Source organism: Macrobrachium rosenbergii, chromosome 59 (genome assembly GCF_040412425.1).
Source record: "Macrobrachium rosenbergii isolate ZJJX-2024 chromosome 59, ASM4041242v1, whole genome shotgun sequence".
NCBI classification, from domain to species: Eukaryota; Metazoa; Arthropoda; class Malacostraca; order Decapoda; family Palaemonidae; genus Macrobrachium; species Macrobrachium rosenbergii.
Window position 1 is genome coordinate 38,758,594 of NC_089799.1, and position 19,093 is coordinate 38,777,686.

Sequence of the window (19,093 nt, forward strand, 5' to 3'; positions counted from 1 at the left end):
CACTTGCGGGTTTTAGAAAGATTTGACAGTTTTATTGCCGCTTAATGGCTTTTTGTCACTTGGCTGAATTTGTTCTATGCAACATCCTGGGGAAGTTGTTTATATTCTTAGCATGATTTTAGAGATTATTGTTTTAGGAATTATAGGTACACTTTTATGAACGTTTTTAAAATAGCAAAAGGAAAACTTGTAGAAAGGATGAAAGCGTAGCCATTTTAATTAAAAAAAATTCCCAAATTTTCTTTGATGTTTTCATATTTCTATTAGTGTAGTGACGGTTGATCTGTATATCCCCTGATACTCAAAACGCGTCTCATTTTTTTATCCTCACAGTCATTCATTGAAAAGATGCGACGATGAATTACTTTATCATTCTGTCAGCCGCTTTATTAGATTTTCTTCTGTGGAGAGGGGTTTCCTTCGAGTGGGGTTTCCTTCGAGTGGGGTTTCCTTCGAGTGGGTGAACACCACAACACAACTGAGAAAGGTCATTCGTATCTGATTATCTAACGATTACCTTGAATTCAAAAAAATATCTTCCGTCTGCCCTAGATTGTGATAACTGGTTTTTACTTCAAGGTTATACGTACAATACATACAGAGTAGTCATTATATATATATATATATATATATATATATATATATATATATATATATATATATATATATCGCCAGTGTGTTTACGGGAGTGCGTGTATATTTACACACGTGTGTTTGGACATACGCTGCCATATAAATAATAGAAGTGAAACCAAGTAGTTTTTCCGGAGGTGGACAATGGAGGGGCAGATTTCACGTGACTTGGTTGTGTGGCGGGAGAGACTGCGAAGGGATAAAGGAAGGCTGTTGTTGTCGGAAAAGATTTCACTGGGAATTCCCGACGTTGTAGGAAACGTGTGACCCATAGGCCCTCGGTGGCAATACAGTGCACACTGCCTGCTTTGGAAAATACACAAGGAATGTTCTTGTCACACTTTGCTTATGCTATCCCAGTAGTGCTAGCATAGGCGTCGTGCAGTGGTACGCAAATTCGTCATATGTTACAAATGACTGCGTGTTGTTTGTGGTCTCAGGAATGTTGCTTGATTTGTAATCGTTATTTATTTATTTTTCTTTCTTTGTAAGTTGCCAGTAAACCAAACATTTTAATGTTTTTATCTGGTAATAGCAGGATGTGGCATGTAGAGAGGGGGAATTGAGGATTAGAGGAAAGGGGGCGAGTCTAGAGATAGCTGGTGCTCGTACCGGATGGAAAAACGTAGGAGAGAGATGGGGATGTTTTGTCAGAGGGAGGGGGTGGACAGGGGAGAAGGGAGAGGGTTAGGAAGCGGCTTGTACGCCGTCGAATGTTGGCTATCGGCGAGGCGCTGCTGAAGCCGAAGGTAAAACACATTTGGCCTCGCAGCAGACAGCCAGGCCCTGGCTCACACTCACAGTGTAGTGCGGGAGCTGGTGGGAGGTGGCGGTGGGCCCGAGTCGTGCGTTCGAAAGCTAGCAGGCGCCCCGTCCTCTGAGAACTGTCTGCCTCTCGCTCTCTATTTTCTTATATTTCTGGATATTTGTTCGTGTGTAAGCTTTGTGCTAAAGTGTGTGTGTGTATGCCAACTAACTGTGTGTGCTCAAATTATTTATAGAACATTAGTTATAAATACGTGTATCTAGAATCCGTCTAAAAGTACATACAAATATATTTATAAATATTTAAGCTAACACAAGTTCCATAGATAAACTACTGTGATCTTCATACATTTGTGGTGAAATATTGTCTTCGTCGCTGTATTTGGATTATCTCCTTGCACTGAAGACAAGTAGCATCGACAGCGTGGATATACCGTACCCCTCGACTATTCTAGGCGACTAGGCTAAGTCCGAAGAGTGCCTTATCTTTAGACAGATATAATATTGCTTATTTATTAAATTATAAGAACGTCGATTGTGATAACATTTGCAAACAAGCCTGTGATACGTGTTACGAAACAACGGAAAAAGCACTTGTCCACATCGCCTTACTACAGTGGATTACATATTGAAGCTCAGTCCGGGTGCACTTTCCATTGATATCTGGAGTAAAGCAAGAGATCCGAAATCCATTTGCTGTGATCTTTCCATTGGTATCTGGAGTAAAGCAAGAGATCCGAAATCCATTTGCTGTGTCATCGGAAAACCCAAAGTGTGTTATATGGTTTACGAGGAGTGTAGTGTTGGTGAGGTAGAGAGGAGGGTGTACCCGGATCTCCTTTGCAGAGGAGGGGGAGGGAGTGGAGTATGGTGGGGAGTTGGAAGGAGGACTAGCAGCTCTGTCGCAACACCACCACCATCACCACCATTACCTCCACCATCACCATCATGTCCCATCAACACCTTCGTTTCGTTTGCTCCTCACTTTCCTGGTCTTCCACATAATAAAATGACGATTGTATCGCAGCAGCCCCCAGTAAGTAAATTGCGAGATTCCGTCAAAGTCCGTTTCCAGTCCAATGAAAATATTTAAAAAGAAATACTTTGGCGGGGGTTTCATTTTGTTTTATTCTAACCACCAAGTGAAATCCATTTTGCTTTGGGATATGTTCAGATGATTAGTGTGAAATCCTCTTATACCTCCAAAAGTTGAATTTTTCTATAACACATTTTGTGTAAACAAGTGTTTTGATTTTGTGTAAAGGATACATTATATAGTCGTACAACTGACAAGTGTTCAGTTTCACCCATTGTGTGTAGAGCTTTGTGCTCCGTGGAGCCGGATGTGCGAGGTGGTGTGATAACGTGCTTATCGTTTTTATCTTTTTGTTTTCATTTACCTCAAAGGTAATTTCCACATTGGGGGCCGCTGTACGACTCAAGTACTGAGTGCTGGTTTAAAGGTATAGGAAATAATGTGTGGATGAGAGGATATTTGTATATATTTTTTTTTATCAAATAAATTTATGACTGTCTTCGGCAGACATGAACTTTATACGCGACAGTATTGATTTTGTTCTTGTCATCGCATTTAACGCTTTTTTTTTTTTTACTCCAAACGAAAAATTAAGGAGAATTGAATGGTAGGGCTTTGAAGGTAATCAGTATGGGTTTTCATATGTGGAATTATGACTGGTCAAACAGAACAAGTTTCTAAACTGCCACAGACATCTGCATACGCTCACACACTTACACCTTTACCAGTTTATGATGCAAACAAAGGTATGATCACACGTGCAGTACAAGACCTCAGGTAATCCATATTAGTACAGCGCTTTTACTCCCCATGCTGTCATCCACGACAATACTTGTCATAATGAGAATTTGTTGCTTGTCGTTCATTCATAGGCTAATGGAAGTCATGGACCTATCATATAACAATGTATTCTGCATGATGGGTCCTGTGCATTTATACGAACGTTGGTGCTACTGATTTGGAAGAGCTAGTTGGATTAGGCTAACTGAAATTGGTACTCGTGTGTCATTCTACGAACAAGTTTGCCGTAAACCTTCTTTGTAGCTGTTAGGTATAGATTCATAGGAAAAGTAACTTTATTGAACGTGATTACGAAAAACTTAAAAATTGTGAAACGTATTCAAAATGGACGAGTCGGGGTAGATGGGGGGGGGTATAGCTACTACTGCATACGGCACGTGATGATGTTATAATGTTGGACCCTCGTTTTGTGCGACCACGTAGGCTAAGCGTCATTCCCGCTGAGATGCTCGGGCAAGAGTGATTGCAATAAGGGATAACCAAGCTTCCTATGCCTTCCCAATCTTTTGATGCCGCAAGGGGTTTACGTGGTCTATTGAAAAGCTCTCTCTCTCTCTCTCTCTCTCTCTCTCTCTCTCTCTCTCTCTCTCTCTCTCTCTCTCTCTCTCTGTCAGTGCATTGGTAACGCGTATTCATCAAGCCAGGTTTTCTCTAACTTCTTATTTGCTGACCTTATTACGATGTTGGCGTACTTTTTGTTTATTATTTTTTTTCAACTAATATTTTAGATAGAGATGTAAGGCATTCTTAATCGTCGTCACTTCTTCATGGGAACTAGAAGAGTAGGATGTAATTTTTTTATGTAAATGAGACAGCTGTCCGGTGGAAGTTATAATTCTGTCCAACGCTGGGTGTGTGTGCGCGCGCGCGTGTTGCCTTGATGACGTCATACTTGGACTTCCATGGAAATGGACCGGTTCGGGTACGTGCCGCGTAAATGCAGTTTTTTTTCTGATGTTTTTATAGTCAGCCTTACGGTTCCGACAGGCTTCGTAGCTCGCGTTATTTCAGTATTTTAATGCTATTCTTGAAGCAGAGAATTTTATGTATTTATTTATATTTTTTTCCAAAGATATTCTTCTACGTCAGAATTTCGAAGTCGTTCAAGGATGCACTCTACGTCATTGAATTATAATCAACTAGCAGTTTGTTTGTTATTGCACGTCAGGTTTTGACGTCATTGGAGTAATGGAATGTAGTTATTCAGAATGACTGGCACATTTCGTTTGAGCTGGTGTTATATTATAAACTTCTTGCGAAGAAAGGCTAGGCCAGTGTTTTCAGAAAGAAGCTCTTGACGAGAGTAGTTTCTTAGAATAAGGCAAGTTTTGCCCCTGGACTGATATTAGGGAATATTGAACATAAGTTCACTGCCTTACAGTATCATTCAATACACTGTGTAATTCTGGCCGATACCTGTCACCCCTCCAAGTTCGTTTAGCTCAACGGCCATTCTTCGACATGAAGCCATTCGATTATGTCCATAGATCCCGCAAGTGTCTTCTTCCACGAAAGAATTGCGATGACGTGAGTTTGGAGGTCATTGCGCTGAAAGGCAGGGCATTGAGGGACTTGGGAGGCGATGTCAGCTGCTCAAACTGTCCATTGTGACGTCACGACACAGACGCAACCAGCGTGGAGAGTAACTGTGCTTACAGCTGATGATAGATGAGAGAATGGATTAATTAGCAGTTGATTTGACAGTTGCTACAGATACAGAAATGAGGTGCATTGACGCGTTGGGTCTATTTTGTTTGGGTTGGGTGGCTCATTTGTTATTTCTAGGTGAAGACAGGTTGGGTGGTCTCAAGTTAAAATTTCCTATGTTTTTTGTTGCTTTGTTTATTGTCGCTGTGTTGATCTGTTTTGCGATATTCTACTCGATCGTCATTCCTATAACTACTTATGCAGACAGACTTTTTGTTGCGAATTTTCCTCTTGCATAAGGAGAGAGAAATAAGAAATTGCCTTTCCCCCCTCTGTGAAAGGTTAGAAGGCCTCTTCAACTGAGGCAGTGAAAGGTTAGTTTTTAGGTGCGCGGTGCCCACGGCTTTCTCGTCTGTAGTTCCTTTTTCAGCACCAGATCGTATGTACGGAGGTCTTGTTTCGTGGATTTTCTTATGTGGGCATTGCGTATCCTGAGTCTCTATTGATGTTTGAGTGTGTGTAGTGGAATATCGACCATGCACTTGCCAACACACACACACACACACACACACACACACACACACACACACACACACACACATATATATATATATATATATATATATATATATATATATGTATGTATGTATGTATGTATATATACTGTACTTTTCATCATATTACTGAAATGCGTTTTATAAGTTTCTTGCTCATGGTGGGCGAATTGCTTGGAAAGTGCAGTATGAATTTTTATTATAACTTTAAAATAACTTTTTACGTTGATTGATTACTACAAAAGTATTTCCAGAACGGGTTTGTTTGTGCAAAATTTCGTGGTTAGTTATGAGAGTACGTTTTATTTCAGAATTTAGTGCAGCAGCTTTTATTACGCTGAAAAAGCCATCAGGCTCTATTTCCAGACAATAGTGTAATTTTTTCTGGTAATAGTAGTGGGTTTGTAGGGCCTCATAGAAAACGGGAAGTCAGATATCGAGGTTGTTGACGTTGAGAAAGTGAACGTATCCATGACGTAGCAGTGACGTGATCACTTTCACTCCCTTCTACGGCGAAGCTTAGTGGGCCACCGTGCGCAGATCGCTCCGAAAGACTCGGGAGTTTTCGTTTTTGACTGCATATGGTGCTGTTCTGTTGAGTGGTTGGGCACAAGAAACAAAAGAAAGTCGATAATCCTTCGTGTGAGCCGAGAACTAGGCTAGGTTTTAGTAGATTGTGGTGGCATTGCTAATTCTCCCGTCGCTATGAGTAATTTAATACTTGGCTGACGTGTGGTCGATGTGTGTGTTTGTAGTCAGATTCTGCCCTGTTTCTCGAATTGTGAAAGGTGACTTTCGATAAGGCCTTAAAGAGATAGTTTTAAAACCAGTATCCGGCGAGAACCTTCTTATCAGTTTAATTTGGAAGTGGAGTGAACATGCGGGAAGAACGGTGAAAAAATAGCTCTTGTTGATGTCAGTTATGTTCAGATTGCGTTTTTTTTTTTTATCTTGAGTAACACAAGGGCCTGAAAAACCAGCCTGTGCCTTTCCTGGTGGTGCCTCTCGGAACTTAAATATATCGCCGAGGGAAAAGAGGGAATCTTCATGTGAAAGTACAGTAAAGCATAGTGGGAATTTGAAAGTAGTGAGTGTACCAGCTCTCAAGTGCTCAGCACCCTGTTTAAAAGATCTCGCCAAATTAACCTGTTTCCAAAGACCTATTCAGATCTGATTTTGCTTGAATTACAGAGCAGGTATGTTTGGTGTTTAATTCCATAACACTTGTGTCATGGTAATTCATTCAAGCCTCTTTTGACAGTGTCTCATTCATGTGATTTCATTTCGTTTGTGTGTATGGAGAGGGACCCAACTTGCACGAAGTTGCCAGAGAAACCATTTGAATGCATTGGGTGTTGAATGAATGGATGCTGCTTTCGTTTTGGTCGAAGATCGTGTTAATGTGTTTTTCCTTTTCTTGTCTTTTCAGGATGTGGTGTGCGTGGCGGTGGGTGAGCGCGGGGTAGTGGGCAGTGGGTGCCTTCTGAGCGCTATGTCAGGGGTGGAGGCGCCACCAGAGGCCGCCCCATCACCGCCGCCCTCGTCACCGCACCCCGCTCACCACACCGCCCACGACGATGACCTTCCTGTCACTGCTACCACAGCTACCAGCAACACCGCCGTCGTCTCCAGCAGCGAGTCGTTGGCGCAAGGGCTTGTGCGCTCGCGAAGGAAACTTGAGAATGAAGACAGCTCCTATGACAGTGACTTCGAGCCCTGCGAGTGGACGCCGGCGTCCCCGAGACCCGAAGATGATCAGCACGATGACGTGTGTCGCACAGTGTCCGACACCCTGGGTGCTGAGTTCGCGGAATATGTCACCATCAAGCATGGCAACCCCTCCACCACATCGTCATCATCATCATCAGTCATCACCAGGACAGACACCGCTCCATCTTCAACATCCTCCTCCTCATCACACACTACTCATCTCATCACATCTTCAAGCAGCAGTAGTAAGGTGGCCGTCGCCACGGCCGCCGTCATCACCACCACAAGTTCAGCCGACGCCAGAATATCCTCAGCAACTGTTGCCGCCCCTGTCACCACTTCCGTCAACATCGCAACGCCAACTGTCGTCACCACTACCACTGTCGCCACAGTTTCCACAACTAAAGTCAGTTCGAGTACGAGCAGCAAAGAAGCTGCCCAGGGGAGTCCCGATGCCCGGGCCACATCCCCGGCGGTGAGGTTACCTTCGTCGTCACCACCACCACCTCCGACGTCGTCATCTGTTGGACCGCCGTCTGTTTCTGTGACCCCGCCCGCCCCTGTAGTTGCAACCATGCCTCCTGCCGTTACCGTAATCCAGACCCCTGCTGCCGCGTCAGTGCCCTGCAGCAGTAGTGTGAGTTCGTGTAGTAGTAGTAGTTGTAGTAGTCATACTCCAGCAGTCACGATCACGAGTGATTCAACTTCTTCACCCACGTCATCGTCATCTTCATCAACCGTAGCTTTGTCGTCGTCGTCGTCAGAAGTGTCCCCGGGAGTTTCTTGGGTCATCCACCACTCAGGGTACGCGTCCCAAGTGGAGTTCGGTGTGAAGCTTGGCTATTCCGAAGCCCTCGTGCAACAGGCTCTCATCAAGTTCGGAGGAATACCCGACAAAGACGAACTGTTGGCGGAACTCATCAGACTTGGGACCAGCCAAGGGCGGTCTGAAGGAGAAGATGTCGCTGCTGATGATTTAGTCGATATTAAGGAAGATTCTGAACAGCAACAGCAGTCGACGCTCAAGCCTATTATTATCGACGGCAGTAATGTGGCGATGAGGTAGGCAGTTTTCTTGTTTGACATTCAGTTTCTACTTTTTTTTCTGTGATATTACTCGCAAATGAATGCCATTTACAAACGCGCATCATACATGCGGTACTATTCTGTCATACCGAAAATATTTCAAAGTTGGGAGCTGTTTTCATTAAAACATGAGACTTAATATATTAAGGGAATACCCAAGAAGACTGGTTACGTTGTAAATTAAGTTGTTAACGATAGATTTTAAGATCCACCGCAAATAGTATAATTGTCCGATTCCATTGTTGCAATTCATTCCTTTCTCCGTTCATTTAGATTGTAGATTATACGCCTAAAGATAACCCAAGTTATGTAGGCAGACAACGTACACTCCAGCTAGTTAAAACATGTCTATCATGACATCCCGTAGAAGTGATCACACCTACAGACGAGGAAAGAACGGTAGAGACCAAGCTTTCACTTGAAGATCAAATTATTAGGCTTACAGTGCATGTTTTATGGTTTATTTTGTTTTTAGCGTTAATGGGCCGTTATTTGCATTCCACCCTTTCATGCGATTGTTTGTCACGATCTCTCATTCCTCAGCCATCCCACATGCATAAGCCGGTGACCTCTCACCATGTTGAGAGACAACATCAGTGTGCGAAGGTCGGTATGTTTTGGTCATCATAGAACACGCATATGCCCGTGTGGCGGCCTCTCGATAGGTCACAGAAGACGACGTCTGCGCATCCTCTCAGATGCGCTCTCTCTCTCTCTCTCTCTCTCTCTCTCTCTCTCTCTCTCTCTCTCTCTCTCTCTCTCTCTCTCTCTCTCTCTCTCTCTCTCCACATATTGTAGATGTCTTTAGAAATCATAAAACGAGTTTGTCAACTCCTTTGCAATAATAAGCCTGGTTATAGAGAGGTTCTTGTTATTATATCGAGTCCAGAGCCGGATTAAGTTTTTTTTTTTTTTGGGGGGCGGGGCGGACCCCGGTTTTAGATTGTAGGGCAGCCACCGTACCGCTAACTTATATATTTTGGAGGAAGTGTCTTTTCATGTATGTAGAATAAAAGAGTAGAGCAGTCTCTCGGACGTTCAATCTATATTGTATCTCTGCTCATTCCACTCATTTGGAAACATTGGATTGATTCAAATCCCGTGTCAATATGGAAACTTAACCGTCCTTCCATCCATTGCATTTTATCGGAGTAAGGATTTTATGGTATCAATTTAATCAGATATTTATACTTTTATCAGACTAAATCTTGCTGTTACATAACGCACAGGGTTGGCGCTTAAGAAGAATAACGCTAAGCACGTTTTCATTTATTGTTTTATTTATATGTAGGTATTACATCTATTCAAATACATATGTAATATATATATATATATATATATATATATATATATATATATATATATATATATATATATATATATATTATATATATATATATATAGTTCATTCATTTTTAGGACATTCCAGTGATAAAAAGTGCCCTGATAAGATAATTAACAGTTGCAAGTGGAAACCCTTTGCAGTTTGAAGTTCTGTACTTTTCATTTCTAGTATAACATTAAATTCTTGTCATCCTCGAGGTTTTTGGTCCTCTCATATTTGTGGAGAATGTGCAAATTCTCCACCCGAACGGAAAGATAGAAATGATTAGGTTGAGTTTTGCAGTTCCTGTGGATTGCGGCTGATGATGGATTCAAGATATGGAAATCTTTTCTGCAAATGAACTTTGTAATGCGAACCGTATCAGTGGAAGACAGCCTTCGTGTTTGGTAATCATGCTAGGCAGAAAACTGACAAAGAAATAGATTTTAGGAAAAGGAAAATATGTGAATAATGAGGTGGGTGAGAGAGAGAGAGAGAGAGAGAGAGAGAGAGAGAGAGAAGAGAAGATTAAGCGAGCGAGTTCCGGGTGCAAGGTATATTCGACTCTCTCTCAGTGCGCTAATGAGTCCATTCCACCTGTGCTGAGGCCCGGACCCTGACGTCGTCTCTTCTAACGTAAAATTATGTGTTTGCTTAAATGTTTCGCTTATTGTCATTCATATATGTCTTAAACTGTTATGGGCTCCGTATGCATGTTATGAACGAAAGCTTGAAGAGTTTCGTAATTCGTGGTGTCTTGGAAATTAAAAATATTGTCCCTCTCGTGCTGTTTCAAAAGCTGCTGCATCAAGGACACTCGAATAGGATATTGATGATGCAACTACTGTTGGCCGTCACCTTTTTTATATATTAAACTGCGTCAGAAAATAAGATTTTACATAATCTTTCTTGTACAGACTCATTACAAGATAATGTCAAATATGTTCTAGTATCTGGTGAGGTGATAGTAAGTTGATAAATAGCTTTTTTTTTTTTTTTTTTTTTTTTTTTTTTTTTTTGCTGTCCAGTAGTCGAGTTTTTTCTCTTTTCATCATTGAGATTCTTACCTTCAAAAAGGCTATTCCTTAATCCTTTATTAGTCTCATATACTAGGACGACGTCTTTGTTATGGAGACGCCTTGGCCCATTTCTTATTTGATGACGTCTTTTACTTGTTTATTTAATACACACCCCATTGCTACTTTATTCCCAGTCGTCAGATCCTCTGTCATTTTGATGAAACATGTTCTTTAGCAAGCGGTAAAGTCTGTGAAGATAATTGCTTTAAATCTTACAACTGCAACTCTTTTCACTCTGTGTATGGTTATGTACCGTTTTAGGAACCCTAATGACTAGGCGTGATAGGAATATTTTTTTTTTTTAATCAGTATATTCGAATATTTGTGAAATAAGCAGGTGTACTGTGCTCAGAAAGCCACGAGTGACAGTAACCTTCAAAGTTAAACAGACAATGACAGTCACATAGCTTAATGTGTCGACCTTACATTAGGTAAATTAAAATAAGAACCGTAATTTTCCGTTGAGCTTTAATTACAATAGTCCGTTAATTCAAGGTTGTCCATTCGAACCCATCAGTCCCAAGTAACCTTCTACCGTGCAACAGAAGACATCGTGCTTTTTACCTTAAAAATCTATGTATTGCAACGCCTTCCTGAGCTTGGTCCTTTTGTGCATCGTTTGTTGCACATTTTTCCTTTAGTTCTCATTGTGCATATTACAGAAGACTGCGTTTAAACGGTCTGTGGTGTCCTCTCCCAAGGATAAATATCAGCTACTTGAGAATATCCTCACGCTCATTATTCAGTAAAATTCGACCCCAACGCGCACTTGGTTTAGAATGGTTTGTTGCATGGCATAGTGAAGTAAGGGGCCGTGCTTAGCTGCCTTGGGAGGTTGTGGGGTCGGGGAGGAGGGCCGTGCGGGGAGGGTAGAACTGGCAAAGGGAGGGAAAGTTACATCCGCTTTCTAGGATTCATGAGGGGGAATATCTCCCGTGCAGGCAGGTGCTACAGAGACGACTTTACCTGCTACCCGTCCGTGGTCGGGTTACGACCATACAGCTCTATCACTGGATCCGTCTGTGTCTAACCCTCGCACAGGTTACACGCACACTGACAAACTGATCTTTCACGATGATGATTTTCATTCACACGAAGCCTTGTAGAATGTTCGTCATTCGCAGTAGAGAAGTTCTCATTGCTAATAACGTCATTTTCATGTGCTTATTCTATATTTTTTAACTTAATCGTCACGGTGGGTCAAATAATTCAGTTTTCTTTGTTGGGTGTTTATACAGTATATCCGGCTCCTTTTAGTTTGGAATAGCTTGCGACTGGTTTCATCATAATGGGGATTTCCTTGTCAGTTCTGTTTCACATGTAACACTTGTCATTTCTGGCTACGCGTTTCTGTGTGGCACGTTATATACCGATTATTGTTTTCAACGGTTGAACTTACAATACCACTAATTTTGATAATGAATTGCGAAAAAGCATATGGGAAATAAAAAGTGAAAAAGTCTAAGGGAATTACACCTACTTTTAACAATAATGACAACAATAGTACCGTAGAGTATTGCGGAATGTTTAAAAGTTATTACATTTACTAGTAATTTTCACTTTACCTTATATCAGTACGCTTCTCTGATTTCCAAAATGAATAGTTTGCCAAATTAAGTATACATTTCTGTTCCTTTAGAAATGCATTAACCAGTCACGTGAGTGGATTGCATAAATTATTTAATTTGAATTTCTCTGTGAAACTTGTTTGTGAAAAATTTACATTTAGTGACTACTGTCATTTCAGATTAATATAGTAAAAGTAGTACAAGTAATATTAACTTTTCAGTAAATGCTCTGGCACTTCCAGTTATGTTTACTCTGTTTTTAGAAATATCTTTCAATTTACGTTGAGATTGACCTTTCACATTTATCCATCTTTTCGTTTTCTTTCACAGACACGGGAACAAGACTGTGTTTTCATGCCGTGGTCTACGGATCTGTGTAGACTGGTTTAGAGCGCGTGGTCACAATGAGATTACAGTTTTCGTACCTGCTTGGAGGAAAGAGGCGCCCCGCTGGGACACACCTATTACAGATCAAGAAATTCTTCTAGATCTGGAACAGGAGAATGTCCTAGTATTTACACCCTCCAGAGTATGTGGTGGAAAACGTATTGTGTCTTACGATGATCGATATATTTTGAATGAGGCTGTAGAAACCGGTGGCGTAGTTGTAAGTAATGATAATTATAGAGACCTAGCAGCTGAATCCCCAGCTTTTCGGAAGGTCGTGGAAGAAAGCTTGCTCATGTATTCATGGGTTAACGGACGATTTGTGCCTCCTGATGATCCTCTAGGCCGAAATGGACCCACTTTGGATGCATTTCTTCGGAAAACGCCCAAAGATCGCCAAGCTCCATGTCCTTATGGCCGTAAGTGTACCTATGGCAACAAATGTAAATATATGCATCCTGAACGTGGAACAGCGCCATTGAAATCTGTTACTGAAAGGTTACAAGAGCAGGCACAGAGACATTATCAGAAAAAGGCTAACAGTAGAGATTCCTCACCTGGTAAGGCTTTTGTTTATTCTTGTCATTTTTTATATTAACTAGAGAAACAACATGGTTTTATAGTTAGAAACCAGTTCATCAGTGTGGAATGGATATAAAACCAATTGATTTTCATTATATTTAATGCATGTAAATAAGTTACCTTTACATTTTTTTTCTAATTAATTTCTTTCTTTTACAGGAGATGGGCTACGTTTGAAAAGCTTGTCCTTGCCTGTTGGTGTAGCAGATAGCGATGTTGCTAAAAAGCCTTTGCAGCGAACACAGTCAAATGTTCCTTCAGTCTCACTCACTTTACCATCAGCTCTTACCCAAGAAACTCCCACACATGATATGGGTCCTAATACTGCAACATCCTCAGCGTCTCATACTCGTCATCTCATGGCTCCACAGATGGAATCCCATCCTCTTGATCCTCTTCATAGTTCAACGATGTTCAAGAGTGAATCATCTTTATATCACCTGTATCCTTCACAAGGTCATCAGGCCAGTTATGGTTCCTCAACTTGGGGTTGGGATGGCCAGAATACCATACCCAATCCCCAAGCAGGTCCATCCCACAGTCAACCTCAAAGTTATGGCGCCCATATGCCTCTCACAAAGAACTTGTCTGATCCTGACTCCATTTCAAGTGATAATCCCCACAAAAAGCTACAGCGTCAGCTTACATTAAATCCAACGTATGATTCTCGTCTTTATAAAATTGTTGGGTTTAAAGAACCTGCCCCAGAACTGTTTCCCTTAGCACAGCAGCAACAGCAACAAGCTGTTGGACAGGTATCTCCAAGTAGGTCAGTGAAACGTGATAGTGAAAACCTAATGTACCCTCAAGTGACCGGTCGTGTGTCCCCTGGGTATTCGTCGCAGTTTGGAAGCAGAGAGCAGCTAGCAACAGGAGGACTTCATCCACCTCTAACCAGACATTCGTCTTCTCAAGAAAGTGCAAAACATATGACATCTTTACAGGGACATCTCTATCCACCTTACTCTCATCCACATGTGACCAGATTTGCATCAGCTCCTGATCCAATATGGGGAGGACACCAGCAACAACCAACCACAGGACCTCCGCCCATAGCTCGATTGAGTTCAACATCTGACACAAGACTCAATCTTTATGGATGTGGCACAGAGGCTCCATTCATTTCAGAGAGTTATGATGAACAACTGGCGAGATTACCTCCTTTTCATTCTGCTGCCACACACAGTCCTGTACCCGCTGCTCCATCACCAGGTCCTATTGGATCTCGACCAATGTCTCCTCAGCAAGGTCCTGTGCATCTACCTGCTGGTGTATCATCACGACCACTTAAACCTTCACAACAGCATTTGCCCTCTCAGCAGACACCTGGTTTCTCCAATCCTATTACTGGTGCTGCCAGCCACGAAGATGCGCGTTTACGTGTTTACTACCATTTGTCAAATCTTTTCCCCGAAGCACAAGTACGAGCTGCGCTAGCTATGTATCCTGAAGAGACTGATCCTTATAAAATATGCACATCAATATTCTCAATTAACCCTGGTCCTGTTGGGTCTCGTCCAATGTCACCCCAGCAACCTGCACAGTCTACTGTTAGTCATCAGGCTCAAAATATTCCAGTGCGTGGTTCCTCCCCCCTCACTGCTGGTTTTCCAAGTCCTCTTTCAATGCCTGCATCTTCACATGAGGATGCACGATTGCGTGCATTCTACCACCTGTCACAGCTTTTTCCTGAAGCGCAAGTGCGTGCTGTATTAGCCAGATTTCCAGATGAAACAGACGCACAGACTTTGTGTGCCACTTTGATAGGGCTCAGTGGCAATCAGTCCTGAAAGTTTGCACAAACAAGTAATCAGAAAATCGAAGACGTCTTATAGGCCCACTGTTGCGACATATCAGGACGTATAGTGTAACCTGAAATTTTTATATACAAAAAAAATTAAAAAAAAAAAAAAGTTTTGCTTATGCAATGTTAGTCTTACTACTTGTAATCCCCTTGACTAAAAATGTGGAAAAAGGCAGAGTTTTGGGTATGGGATTTGTGTATGCATAAATTTTCATTCCAGGATGATAAGTTTATTTATGGTAGATTTTAAATAAAATGTGTTAGTTTGTTGTACTTAGGATGCGAAGTACTATTACTGAGTGAGGCTTATAGTATTTGTACATATCCAGGAAAATACTGTAAGAAAATTACAAGTCATTAGCTCTGTTGCAATACGAAAAATAAATTCAAGCTTTATTTACTGTGCAGTACATGTATTTGGAGAAGACTAACACAGTGAAGAGCAAAAAATGAAAAAGGACCATCAGCATTGGCAAATCAAAGCCTTGGTGATTTTTTTTCTGAGAGAAAAGTACACATGTGTATCATGCCTGCAGATATGATTATCACTTAATTTGCTACTGTAGTAGTTTATATTTTATTTTGGGTACTAGCACTGCTACAGTTGCTACACACTTAATTCAGGATGACTAGCTTCGGTTATGGTTCTTCTGTTCTTTTAAGTGTATTATGAATGTAATTGTCTCCAGGACAAAGAGAGATAGATCTTGGAATGCAAAGGTTTACTATGATCTATATTTAATATGAAATACGTGTATTTAGAGCTGTTGTGTATTCAAGGATGAGAATGCAAGTAGATTCCTTAGCCCAAGTTGGTGTGTGCCATAAGCTGTCATGGCTTCCAGTGTACCCAGCACAATTGTGAGTTGGAAATGATTTGCTGGTGCTATGCTGGTTTGGATTGCGAGGCTTGTACCACTAGTTACATGAAACGATTTGCTCAGCATCTAGATACTGCTAGTATTCTTAAAGAATTGTCAGGGAATCATAAGATATGGAAAAGGCATGATACTATAAGAAGCTGGAAAGATGAACCATGAGAATAGCTTTGTACTTAGTGTTGACAGTGTTGATGTTTTGGTAAGCTGCAAGACTTAGTCATTGAGAGTAACTAATAGGATGAGTGAGTTGGCACAAACCTATCAGGTGGAACAGATTATTTTTTTTATTCAGATACGATGTTACTATTATTGCAAACTGTAATACAAAGGGTTTTGTTTTCGCTACCCTTTTCTCCTCTTTGATGCAGCATGTGTGCGTGTGTGTTTGTGGAAGCCACAGGAAAGTGTGACAACTGAGTGAGGTTTTGGTCAGAGGTCAATTCACCACCTCAAATTCATTGTTCTTAGGAGGATCTGTTATCGGTTCTCCTCAAAGTGAATTTTTGATGAGGCTGGTATAAATGCATACCTTTCAGTGTCACACTTTTAAAGATGGCTGGAGTGAAGCGTGACATTACAATACTATGTATTGTGGGCTGTAATGGGTGTGTACCCAACCATGTGTTGCTATATCCAGTGCCCTCTCTTGTTACTTTGTTGAACACGAAGCTACTGTCAAAATGCTCCTTCAGCATTCATTCTTCCAGTTGTGTGAGTGTGCCAGTAAATTGTGGGGTATGCATTCCTGTACAAGTGGCTTCTGCTCAACTCAGTGCTGAATCTGTGACAAGAGGCATGCAGTGGATATAGCCAAACCGCTTACTAGCGGCAACTATGTAGCTCATATTGATCTTCAGGGCCATGTGTACCTCTGTAAATGCTTTTCATTTATGTTGAAAAGCTAAATTAGTAGAGAATTTTTTCCCATTTTGGTTTGAATACACTAATTTGCAGTAGTGTGACAAGGTACATCACTGGTATATGATTATGTATTAGTTAATGCTTTTTTATAAAAAGTTGTGGAAATATTGTATAAATCATTTATTACTGAATTTAAGGTTTGATTCAAGTTATACATAATTCTAAAACATCCCATTTTGTAAATCATGAGGTGGCCCTTCTTGGCTTTCTACACTTATCTTCCTACACTCTATGAATAAAAAGAATTGAAAATTATGCTTTTATTTAATATCCCTATCATCATTTGTCTTTGTTACAGCACAGTTTAAGAGGCCACAATGCCAATGAGATTCGTATGATTCTGATAAGTGGGATTAATTATTGCAATTCTTTAGATACAAAAATGATTAGACGCAGCTGACACCTGATAATTAGTAATGTATGATAATTACCCTAAAGCTGAAGTTCCAGTGGGTGCTACCCACTTTAATTACTGCAATTTTAAAAAGGTTAAGAAAGGAATGTAGCCCAACAGCAATCCAAAATTGCATCTGGCACCGGGTCTCGTAAAGAATTCAAGTAATGGCTCCCCCAGAGATTAATACAACATAAACGTTCAGTAAGGTATGGCCAGCAAAGCTCAGCTGTTTTTAAGCCACATAAATAGCCATAATCACAGAATAAACTAGAATTTGTCATGTATAATTTATAGCAGCAATTGTCTGTTCAAAAGCCAGATGGTAGAATTAGCATTGATTAAACGAAGAAATATGATGAACCTCTCAAAAGGAGCTTGGGACTCGGATAATATAGATAAAATCTTCCTCCAGCTAGCTATTAAGAAGGTTAAGGTCAAGCTGTCAACTGGAGTGACGTAACGGCTGACCTCTGGAACTCTTGGTATAAATACCACTTTTCTGTAACTTATTTCATTCATTAACTGCTTGTCAAGGGAGACAGTTGTCTCCAAAATATGTAGCATTAACTCTCTACCTTTCGGCATTTTATGGGCTCCCTTGATTAGATGGAATCCCGTTTTAACAAAATATTATATATATATATAGTCACGGTGTGTTTCAAGTACCTGGTTATTACACAATCACAGAATTCAAAAACCTCACTTCAGCCAGATACCTGGACTCTCATAACAATAAAAATTACGACTGAATACTCTAAAGGTAGCAGTGATCCCTTAAAAAGCTTATTAATCACGTGAAAAATCAGATTAAGTCTATCAAAACAAGTGTGAGGTATCAACAGTTAAACAAGAAATATACTAGAGTAAAAGGGCATCACACCATCAAGCAACTTTAACTGTTTCCCTGGTCTTAATTCACTTCAGCAAAGCTAAAGGAACAAAACATGATTTATCACTTTGCCTTATGCTCACCATTAATCCTATTCACCGGCGGTCAATAAATGAAACGTTGTTTTTAAAAATTTTAAATACAAAAATTTATTTTTAAATTCAAAATTTATAATTAGAATTCACAATCTGAAAAAAATTTGTGGAAACAACACAAAATTTAATTAATTCTTGAGTTAAATTACCAAGGGTAATTTATCAAGAAATTATATCGATCAAGCAAAATTTAAACTATCAAGAATTATTCATGATCTGAAAAGAAAACCTTAGTAAATGAAAATTCAATCAAGTGTTGCAGTGTTAAATTATTAAGAAATACTCAGATTGGTAAGTAAATAAATGTTAAATCACCACTATATAAAATGTGAAAAATTGAGAGATTGCAAACACAAGAACATATAAAAATTCACAAAAGATTTACCAAAAACAATTCAGTGGCGTCGTGAGGGTTGCTGGCGCCTGGGGGCAAAGTCCTTTATAGCGCCCCGGCCGGGGGGAGGACTTTTTTCATTTGAGTGTGCCAATCTTGGAAGGAAATCTTTGCCTTCATTATTTTAGATATAAATTGTTTTGAAAACAAAACATTCTAATTTGCATAATAATATTCTGGAATGATAGAACACAAACCGTATTTGCAAACTGAAATAGTTTATTTTACATATAATAGAAATACTCCAATTGATTAATCATTAGTCCTCATAAATAAATTCCAAAATGTTGATAAGATAACTAAAATGTAGATTATAGTAAAGCATCACAGAAACCAGTAACTCTTAATAACCAAAGACAAATGGCAAATTAAATAAATGTGACTAAAAAAGGAGTTAAACATTAGGGGAATACAGGGGCTAAGAAAATCATGAAAATGTACAATTTGTTGTCAGCATAGAAGTTAATACTAGAAAAAAAATAGATATTGTGGTAAAGACTGAATAGTTATAATGCCTGAAAAGAAAACTGATTTGAATAA

The 19,093-nt window shown here is 40.3% G+C and overlaps 1 protein-coding gene across 12 annotated transcripts in view; it reads left to right on the forward strand.

The window, feature by feature from the left end:
- LOC136837768 (probable ribonuclease ZC3H12B) overlaps positions 1–17,030 on the forward strand; it is a 399,714-nt gene extending 382,684 nt beyond the window's left edge. For 10 of the 12 annotated variants that reach the window (XM_067102691.1, XM_067102699.1, XM_067102688.1 and 7 more), the window contains 3 exons: positions 6,866–8,208; positions 12,534–13,150; positions 13,332–17,030. In XM_067102691.1, the coding sequence (XP_066958792.1) occupies positions 6,929–8,208; positions 12,534–13,150; positions 13,332–14,962 (3,528 nt within the window). In that variant the 5' untranslated portion in view covers positions 6,866–6,928 and the 3' untranslated portion in view covers positions 14,963–17,030. Of the gene's footprint in view, positions 1–1,348; positions 2,435–5,747; positions 6,633–6,865; positions 8,209–12,533; positions 13,151–13,331 lie in introns of those variants that run through there. The other 2 variants (XM_067102687.1, XM_067102696.1) reach the window with 2 other exon arrangements.
- Positions 17,031–19,093: the final 2,063 nt, after the last annotated feature.